The sequence below is a fragment of the Hypomesus transpacificus genome, chromosome 9, assembly GCF_021917145.1.
Source record: "Hypomesus transpacificus isolate Combined female chromosome 9, fHypTra1, whole genome shotgun sequence".
Taxonomy (NCBI): domain Eukaryota; kingdom Metazoa; phylum Chordata; class Actinopteri; order Osmeriformes; family Osmeridae; genus Hypomesus; species Hypomesus transpacificus.
The window spans coordinates 18880844-18891005 of record NC_061068.1 but is presented as its reverse complement, the minus strand read 5'-3'; the positions used below and the strand labels follow the sequence as shown (position 1 = coordinate 18891005).

The following is a 10162-nucleotide window of genomic DNA, read 5'->3' as shown; positions in this document are numbered from 1 at the left end:
CATTATTCTTGGCCTTTTGGATAAAAATACCACTGTCAGGTAGCGTCCAAAGAGTCAGAGGCCGTTGAATGCAAGCTGAGGTATATTTAGAAAACCGATCAGCAGTGTTGGGTGTAATGCGTTACAATGTAACGGTGTAACACGTTACATTGTAATGCGTAACGCGTTACAGTAGTCAGACTACTTTTGTTAGGTAACGAGTAACTTAACGCCTTACTTATTTAATTGAATGAATCCAGCCGACCAGCTTAATAGTTATTAAAGACTTGCATGTACAGTAGTAATGTCACATTAAATAATGTATTTGAACTCAAGCTTGTGTGATGCGTCGCTGAATCATTGCAGAGGTTTTAGGATTATATTACAGTAAGTAAAGTCTGGTTCAGTATATAAGTGAAGTGAAACACCATTTTGCTACCATATACTTAGCTTAGCTTCGGTTTGCTCCTAGATTCATACCTAGCCCCGGTAAATTGTAGTACTAGCTAACTACTAGACTTCTGCCTGGCATTTTACAAAATTATTTATTGATTAAAGAGTTTCTTGTTTCAAGAACTTCATGCAAATATTGCTTTTCATTATGGTGGATTATTACCTTGATCCGTATTGCTGTATAATGAGGATTGATCATGTTATATGCGAGTGATACTGACTTTTCAGTAAAAGATGTGTTATTGCGGAGGTCAACCCATTACTGTAAATGTGCCTTCTGGGCATAAGAGTGACCAAGGTGAATTGTCTTAGAAATAAAATACTTTTCTTAATGTAACGCAAAAGTAACTTAACACCTTACTCTCTACAGCAAGTAACTAAGAACGTAACTAGTTACTTTACAATAAATTTAACTAGTAACTGTAATTAGTTACTTTAAAAAGTAACGTTACCCAACTCTGCCGATCAGGGAAAAACCAAAAACACCTCGCGACTAAGTCGGGAAAAAATCAAAGAGGCTGTCGGCGCCGCCGGTGCTGCATGAAGTCAAACACACCTATTGAATCTGACAGACAAACACAGCCACAAGGGGAGGGGAACAGAAAGACAGTCATGACAACCACAGAAGCTAAACACTGTTCTCATAAACAGAAAAACTTTATTAAACAGCTTTTATTATATAACAGACTGTAGTCACATTACATTAAACCACTGCAATAACTATGCATATTATATATAAATAAATAAATAAAGTGCAAAAAACAAAAATAGTAAATATCCATTACGTTTTCATCTTGTGCTTTGAGAATCAGCTTAAGTACTCTTTCACAATCACACTCACAAAAAACTTGCACTTGCAATTTTATCCTGACTCGAAAACTAACACTGAGCTGAATAGCTTGGATGAATGGCATTTGATCTCATTAAATATTGAAATCATTTTATAGTTATTTAATATCCTTTTCTCTTTTTAGATACCTTTTTTGGTAGTGATATACTGTAGCTGGAACACTGAAACTCAAATTAATAAAATAAAATAAATTCTATGGCAATGTTTCAGCTGAGTTTTTGTTTTGTTATGGGTTATCGTTTTTATTTAACATTTTATTACGCTTATTTACATTTACTTTTCAGTTTTAGTTTTCGATAATTAATTCTGTTTCAGAGTCCTTTTGGTGGCTGCATAGGTGCTTTGTCAAAACCCCCTTGTTCTAACAGACAGCAAAGATTATGAGTCCGAGCAGCAGATGGATCATACTCAGTCTGAAACAGAAGGCGTCACTGGTAGTAGTTGTGGTTGTTGTTTTGGGGGCAATTGTTGATGTTTGGGCTTCAGTTTTTGTTGGGCTGGCAGTTGTTGATGTTTTGGCTGCGTTTGTTGGGATGGCATTTGTTGATGGCAGGACAGCAGTTGTAGTTGTTGTAGGTGCTGCAGTCATTGTAGGTACGGCTGTTGTAGATGCGGCTGTTGTTGTAGGTGCTGCAGTTGTTGTAGGTGTGGCTGTTTTAGTCGGTGCGGCTGTTGTTGTAGGTGCGGCTGTTGTTGTAGGTACAGCTGTTGTAAGTGCGGCTGTTGTTATAAGTGCTGCAGTCGTTGTAGGTCTGGCTGTTGTTGTAGGTGCAGCGGTTGTTGTAGGTGCTGCTGTCGTTGTAGGTACAGCTGTTGTAGGTAAAGCTGTTGTTGTATGTGCTGCAGTCGTTGTAGGTACGGCTGTTGTTGTAGGTGCGGCTGTTGTTGTAGGTGCTGCAGTTGTTGTAGGTGCGGCTGTTGTAGTCGGTGCGGCTGTTGTTGTAGGTGCGGCTGTTGTTGTAGGTACAGCTGTTGTAAGTGCGGCTGTTGTTATAAGTGCTGCAGTCGTTGTAGGTCCGGCTGTTGTTGTAGGTGCAGCGGTTGTTGTAGGTGCTGCTGTCGTTGTAGGTACAGCTGTTGTAGGTAAAGCTGTTGTTGTATGTGCTGCAGTCGTTGTAGGTAAGGCTGTTGTTGTAGATGCGGCTGTTGTTGTATGTGCTGCAGTCGTTGTAGGTCCGGCTGTTGTTGTAGATGCGGCTGTTGTTGTAGGTGCTGCAGTTGTTGTAGGTGTAGCTGTTGTTGTAAGTGCGGCTGTTGTTGTAGGTGCGGTTGTTGTTGTAAGTGCGGCTGTTTTTGTAGGTGCGGCTGTTGTTGTAGGTTCAGTTGTTGTTGTAGGTGTTATGGCAGTATTACACAAACTGGTCCCACAACAGGATGGTCCACTGCTTATGCTTCCAAGGCCTTGCATGAAAGGAAGGCTACCCAGGCTTGCAGCAGCTTCACACAGATTTGTCGATACACAGCCTAAAGCTGGAGAGGGGCTGGACCCACTTGTCACTGTAGAGGAAAAATCATTGTTTAACTACACAGCCTCCATTGTTTAAAGTTTGCTTATCAATTAAAATAAGTAATACAACAATGTAGAATATACTTAAAATATCAGAAATAAAAGTATTTTCACTTTGTACGTGTTCATTACTGTACTTTGAATACTATTGAAATATGACATGTCACATTTTGGGAATATTAGAACATCAAAACTTAACTAGTCACTATAGCTGTCATAGGAATGCAGTGCAGTAAAAAGTACAATAACTACCATTGATATTTAGTGGACTATAAGTATTAAGTAGCACATCATAGAAATACTACAAATACTATATAACAGCACTTCTTAACTGTCTTCCACTGGATGATTTTCCAGATCTCACATGTAGTTGGTTTGAGATACTTTAAGGTTGTAAAATACTTCTTGGAAACCACATATGATTAAGACTCACCATTCGCTGTAAAGCAGAGGTCCTCTTTCCCCCTACATTGTACTTCAGAAGTACATTGAGAGGTCGTGGGGTCACAAGTGAAACACTTTAGGGTGTTATCGGTCTGAGCAGCAGGGACTGAAACAGAAAAGAATATACAGTGTTTGACAAAGAGAGAATATTTAAGCTTCAAAAAAGGTTTTTCATCTTATATTAGGTATTTATTTATCTGTACTTACATGAGAGTGTTTATGTTACAATTATCTGTGTTGCAGCACTCAGCAGATGCAATTGCACTCGAAACACCCAAGTTGGCTGAAAATGTCTGTGACTGGGGCTGGACACAGGGAGGATGATGCACACGCCTTGAATATTTGCTGTGCTATAGTTCCAAGTGAAGTGGCTACAAATTAAAAAGTTGAGTTTGTGAATATTAACGGAAAGAACACAACACTGCATTACATTTATTTCACTCAAAAGTAGAACATGGTGTAAAGAAATGCCCACCTTGAATGGAAGCTGTTACACACATCGTCTCTGAGGTACATTCGACTGGCGCTGTGGTTAAACACTGCTCATCTGTACAAATCTGACACTGAAGTGAAGCCAGAGCTAAAATGTGGAGAAAAATGTGTCAATGAATAATGAACACATCTCAAATGTCAAATCAAATATCTAAAGTGTAACTGTAAGTCCACTTCTTCTACGTCTTCCCCTTTTTCTAATAATGGATTGTAAATAAAATGAGGTTGTAATTAAAAAAAATTGTTTAAGTGTCTAACTAATTGACGCTTTACTACAGCACACATATTTATATACTTCTATAGCCAAGTCTTGTCATGTCTATTGCCTAAGAATTGTAACGTATCAAATTTGTATTGATTTAGTATAACATTTTGTCATTTACTAATTTTTATTTTTCATTTTGCTGTATTCGTTATTCTAAGTGCTCTTTGTCCCTTTCCTGACCCTTTAGACTGCTTCTTCTGCTACTGTATTTTGACATGTGAATTTACCCTTTAGGATCAATCAAGTCAAATATGATATTTTCCATCTTAACCATCATTTTCAAGGGTTGGACATTTGTCTTGGTTAATTCTAATATATCTTTGATAGCAATATCAAGAGTCAGATTTAAAATCCTTTCTAAAAAATGTGTTCTGGTAAATAACAAATTCATGAAATGTTGTTCATATGCTCTATTGTTTTCAGAAAATATATTGGAAGAATAAGTACAACTGTACAAAAGAACATTTACCTGTGCTGGAGAGTGCCCAGATGAGAGTCAGAGAAAGGATCAGCTTCTTCATGATGAACAAGTAAGTACTGAGGGTGACTTTCCTTAGAAGGTGATACCACTGCTTATTATTACATTACATTACATTTTAGTCATTTAGCAGACGCTCTTATCCAGAGCGACTTACAGTAAGTACAGGAACATTCCCCCCGAGACAAGTAGGGTGAAGTGCCTTGCCCAAGGACACAACGTCATTTGGCACGGCGGGAAATCGATCCAGCAACCTTCTGATTACTAGCCCGACTCCCTCACCGCTCAGCCATCTGACTCCCTTGTCCTATTATGGACGCTAGACTTTATATACTGCACAGGTGTGATATAAATATACCACACCTGTAATGGCATTTTTACAACGTCACAATTCAGACTCTTAACCATCACATGGAATAGCATCCTGTCGACTCACCTTCCAACCTTGCTTTAAGAAAAAAAGTGCAGGAATGCACAGCACTTTTTTCATAAACATCTGGTTTGTTGTTTGGTATCATGCGTCAGTGAGCCTCAGACAAAAGAAAAACTATAATTTTATTGATACAAAAACAATTATGGTGTTGCTGTGATAGGCATTGTTCTGGCAGGGTGGAAAAAGTTTGACATCATGTGTAATGGAATGTCCTAACAAACACTTTATTATTACACAGCTAGCTTTGCACAAAGTTATTGTATTCAATCATTTTAAATGTTGTAAAACTGGCAACCTGACATTCTGTTCAATTAAATGGACTGCATTGTATTCCTTTCTAATTAAATTTATTTTCTAACTATTTATGTATATCTTGCATTGCACTGTAGGCAATTTGGGTTTGTATTCATTCAATCAAACATTACAGCAGTGATCGTTGAAGCACTGGGTGGAGATCTGCACTCTACTGAATGCACTTTCTTGTTTTCCCGGTCATTAAGATTCACCCTCTACAACATCCGGAAGATCAGGAGATACCTGTCTGAGCACTCCACCCAGATGCTATCAGGGTTTAAAGTGAAATGAAATCCTGAGCTTTTTTGGGGGGGGGGGTTTCGCACATTCTCACGTCTGCTCAAAAGTTTCTGTGACGGCCCGCACATTCTCACGTCAAGCAAATCTTTATACATCACAAAGTGTGCGTGAAAACCAGCGTACACAAGCGTTTTGTGCGTACGCAACGTTAAAACATGAGGCCCCAGGTGTGGCAATATCGTAATAGAACATCAACAACACAGCACTGCCAACAGAAACAAGAAAGTGGGAGTCAGATGGCTGAGCGGTGAGGGAGTCAGGCTAGTAATCAGAAGGTTGCTGGATCGATTCCCCGCCGTGCCAAATGACGTTGTGTCCTTGGGCAAGGCACTTCACCCTACTTGCCTCGCAAGGCATCCCTTAAATTATGTGGAAGATGTCATTATTTGGATTGTACACATATTTTGAAGGCCTTCGGCGGAAGTGAAATGAGCCATTTTAATCAGTTTACAGTGAGATTAATCTAGATTAATTTAAAACAAATATATATACAGTATATATATAGTAAATAAGAAACAAATATGATTTACAATTTTTTTCAGAAATAAGATACAACTAGACAAACTAGGTTAGAATTCAAACTACAATGCACCTACAGTGCAATGCAAGATATAAATAAATAGTTCTAAATTTAAATGACAAAGGAATACAATACAGTCCATTTAATTGAACAGAATGTCAGGTTGCTAGTTTTACAACATTTAAAATGATGGAATACAATAACTTTGTGTAAAGTTAGCGGTGTAATAATAAAGTGTTCGTTAGGACATTCCATTATGTCAGACTGTTTCCACCCTGTCAGAACAATGCCTATCACAGCAACACCATAATTATTTTTGTATCAATAAAATTCTTGTTTCTCTTTTGGCTGAGGCTCACTGACGCACAATACCAAACAACAAACCGGATGTTTGTGAAAAAAGTGCCGTGCATTGCTATTCCATGTGACAAGGTTGAGAGTCTGAATCGTGACGTTGTAAAAATGCCATTACAGGTGTGGTATATTTGTATCACACCTGTGCTGTATATAAAGTCTAGCGTCCATAATAAGCAGTAGTATCACCTTCTAAGGAAAGTCACCCTCTACTTACTTGTTCATCATGAAGAAGCTGATCCTTTCTCTGACTCTCATCTGGGCACTCTCCAGCACAGGTAAATGTTATTTTGTACAGTTGTACTTATTCTTCCAATATATTTTCTGAAAACATTAGAGCATATGAACAACATTTCATAATTATTTTTTTTACCAGAACTTTATTTATTTTTAGAAATAATTTTAAATCTGACTCTTGATATCGCTATCGCAAATATATTAGAAATTAACCAAGACAAATGTCCATCCCTTGAAAATTATGGTTAAGATGGAAAAGATAATATTTGACTTGATTGATCCTAAAGGGTAAATTCACATGTCAAAATACAGTAGCAGAAGAAGCAGTCTAAAGGGTCAGGAAAGAGATAAAGAGCATTTAGAATAACGAATACAGCAAAATGAAAAATAAAAATAAGTGAATGACAAAATTTGATACCAATTCAATATATATTTGATACATTACACTTGTTAGGCAATATATATTTACATTTAATCATTTAGCAGATGCTCTTATCCAGAGCGACTTACAGTAAGTACAGGGACATTCCCCCCTAGGCAAGTAGGGTGAAGTGCCACGTAATTCTTTTTGGCATGGCGGGATATCGATCCAACAACCTTCTGATTACCAGCCAGATTCCCTAACCTTTCAGCCACCTGACTCCCCTTGTCATATACATGACAAGACTTGGCTGTATTAGTATATAAAAAGGTGTGCTGGAGTAAAGAGTCAAGTAGTTAGACACTTAAACAATTTTTTTAAATTACAACCTCATTTTATTTACAATCCATTATAAGAAAAAGGGGAAGACGTAGAAGAAGTGGACTTACAGTTACACTTTAGATATTTGATTTGATATTTGAGATGTTTTCATTATTCATTGACACATTTTTCTCCGCATTTTAGCTCTGGCACTTCAGTGTCAGACTTGTACAGATGAGCAGTGTTCAACCACAGCGCCAGTCGAATGTACCTCAGAGACGATGTGTGTAACAGCTTCCATTCAAGGTGGGTATTTCTTTACACCATGTTCTACTTTTGAGTGAAATAAATGTAATGCAGAGTTGTGTTCTCTCCGTTAATATTCACAAACTCAACTTTTTATTTTGTAGCCACTTCACTTGGAACTACAGCACAGCAAATATTCAAGGCGTGTGCATCATCCTCCCTGTGTCCAGTCCCAGTCACTCAGACATTTTCAGCCAACTTGGGTGTTTCGAGTGCAGTTACATCTGCTGAGTGCTGCAACACAAATAATTGCAACATAAACACTCTACCATGTAAGTACAGACAAATAAATACCTAATATAAGATGAAAAAATACAAAATAGACATGCTTACATTTTTTGAAACTTAAATGTTCTCTCTTTGTCAAACACCTTATATTCTTTTCTGTTTCAGTCCCTGCTGCACAGACAGATAACACCCTAAAGTGTTTCACTTGTGACCCGACGACCTCTCAATGTACTTCTCAAGTACAATGTAGGGGGGAAGAGGACCTCTGCTTTACAGCGAGTGGTGAGTCTTAATCATATGTGGTTTCCAAGAAGTATTTTACAACCTTAAAGTATCTCAAACCAACTACATGTGAGATCTGGAAAATCATCCAGTGGAAGACAGTTAAGAAGTGCTGTTGTATAGTATTTGTAGTATTTCTATGATGTGCTACTTAATACTTATAGTCCACTAAATATCAATGGTAGTTATTGTACTTTTTACTGCACTGCATTCCAATGACAGCTATAGTGACTAGTTAAGTTTTGTTAAGTACAGTAATGAACGCGTACAAAGTGAAAATTATTTTATTTCTGATATTTTAAGTATATTCTACATTGTGGTATTACTTATTTTAATTAATTAGCAAACTTTAAACAACAGCGACTCTGTAGTTAAACAATGATTTTTCTTTTACAGTGACAAGTGGGTCCAGCACCTCTCCGGCTTTTGGCTGTGTATCTACAAATCTGTGTGAAGCTGCTGCAAGCCTGGATAGCCTTCCTTTCTTACAAAGCGTTGGAAGCATAAGCAGTGGACCATCCTGTTGTGGGACCAGTTTGTGTAATACTGCCATAACACCTAAAACAACAACCGCACCTACAACAACAACCGCACCTACAACAACAGCCGCACCAACAACAACAACCGCACCTACAACAACAACCGCACCTACAACAACAGCCGCACCTACAACAACAACCACAACTACTACCAGTGATGCCTTCTGTTTCAGACTGAGTATGATCCATCTGCTGCTCGGAGTCATAATCTTTTCTGTCTGTTAGAACAAGGGGGTTTTGACAAAGCACCTATGCTGCCACCAGAAGGACTCTGAAACATAATTAATTATCGAAAATTAAAACTGAAAATTAAATGAAAATGAGTGTAATAAAATGGTTAATAAAACGATAACCTTTAAGAAAACAGCTGAAACAATGCTGGAGATTTTTTTTTATTTTTTTTATTTGAGTTTTAGTGTTTCAGCTACAGTATATCACTACCAAAAAGGTATTTAAAAAGAGAAAAGGATATTAAATAACAATAACATGATTTCAATATTTAATGAGATCAAATGCCATTCATCCAAGCTATTCAGCTCAGTGTCAATTTTCAAGTCAGAATAAAATTGCAGGTGCAAGTTCTTGTGACTGTGACTGTGAAAGAGTACTTAAGTTGATTCTCAAAACACAAAATGAAAACATAATGGCCAATTACAATTTTTGATTTGTTTTTTGCACTTTTGCAAATTAATTGATACATAAAATGCATAGTTATTGCAGTGGTTTAATGTAATGTGACTACAGTCTGTTATATAATCAAATATGTTTAATAAAGCTTTTCTGATGTATGAGAACAGTGTATAGCTTCTGTGGTTGTCATGACTGTCTTTCTGTTCCCCTCCCCTTGTGGGTGTGTCTGTGTTTGTCTGTCAGATTCAATGGCTGTGTCTACTACCGCGCACTTGTGCACTTCGAGCACAAGTGCAGTGCTTAGGGCGCTTCAATCACTAACACAGAAGAATTCAGTGCACTGAAAGTACCCGGATGGCGCACTGCAAACGGTAAAAAAAAACAGTGTACAACGATGGACACTACTCGCCCTAAACAGGCGCCATCTTGGCTACGTAGCGGAAAAGGAGGAGCCCTTTCGGCAGCTTTTTCCACTTGAGTGGAGAAGCTCGTTAATTTTGGCAGGTTTTGCGGGTGTGGCGAGCAGATTTGCGTCCAACACTTCCACCAAGTGTTTAACGTAAGTGTTCCATTTGAGACAGCACTTATCAGCGACGGAGTGCACTGAATATGTAAGTGCACTGTTTTGCAGGGCACTGTATTGCAGTGTACTTCATAAAGTGCGCGGTAGTAGACACAGCCATAGTGTAGGTTACAGCTCGTTGTCTTTGGTCATTACCACCACCTGTCTTGTGTTAACCCGTTAATTACCCTGTCTATTTAATGCTCTTTCTGTGTGCCGGTTCCTGTCAGATTGTCGCATGTTGCCCCCCTGTTTTGTGTCTCGTGTTTGCTGTAACGTTTGGCTACCCCAGTGCTTCGACCAACTGTTTTGTGTTTTGTTATTTTT

General features: G+C 38.1%; 1 protein-coding gene across 1 annotated transcript; it reads left to right on the top strand.

The window, feature by feature from the left end:
• The first annotated feature begins 6565 nt into the window (after positions 1–6565).
• On the top strand, positions 6566–9376 carry LOC124471446 (threonine-rich protein-like). The gene is made up of 5 exons (XM_047025932.1): positions 6566–6647; positions 7493–7594; positions 7699–7866; positions 7988–8104; positions 8501–9376. Exons 1-5 carry the CDS (start codon positions 6596–6598, stop codon positions 8866–8868), a joined length of 807 nt encoding a protein of 268 aa, XP_046881888.1. The 5' UTR covers positions 6566–6595; the 3' UTR covers positions 8869–9376.
• Positions 9377–10162: the final 786 nt, after the last annotated feature.

What these genes read in the sequence shown, in the direction of transcription:
- LOC124471446 (XM_047025932.1), top strand. Translation starts at nt 6,596, where the DNA reads ATGAAGAAGCTGATCCTTTCTCTGACTCTCATCTGGGCACTCTCCAGC. An exon ending in CTGGGCACTCTCCAGCACAG is followed by an intron (nt 6,648 to 7,492) that starts GTAAATGTTATT and finishes TCCGCATTTTAG; the next exon opens with CTCTGGCACTTCAGTGTCAG. An exon ending in CCTCTGCTTTACAGCGAGTG is followed by an intron (nt 8,105 to 8,500) that starts GTGAGTCTTAAT and finishes TTTCTTTTACAG; the next exon opens with TGACAAGTGGGTCCAGCACC.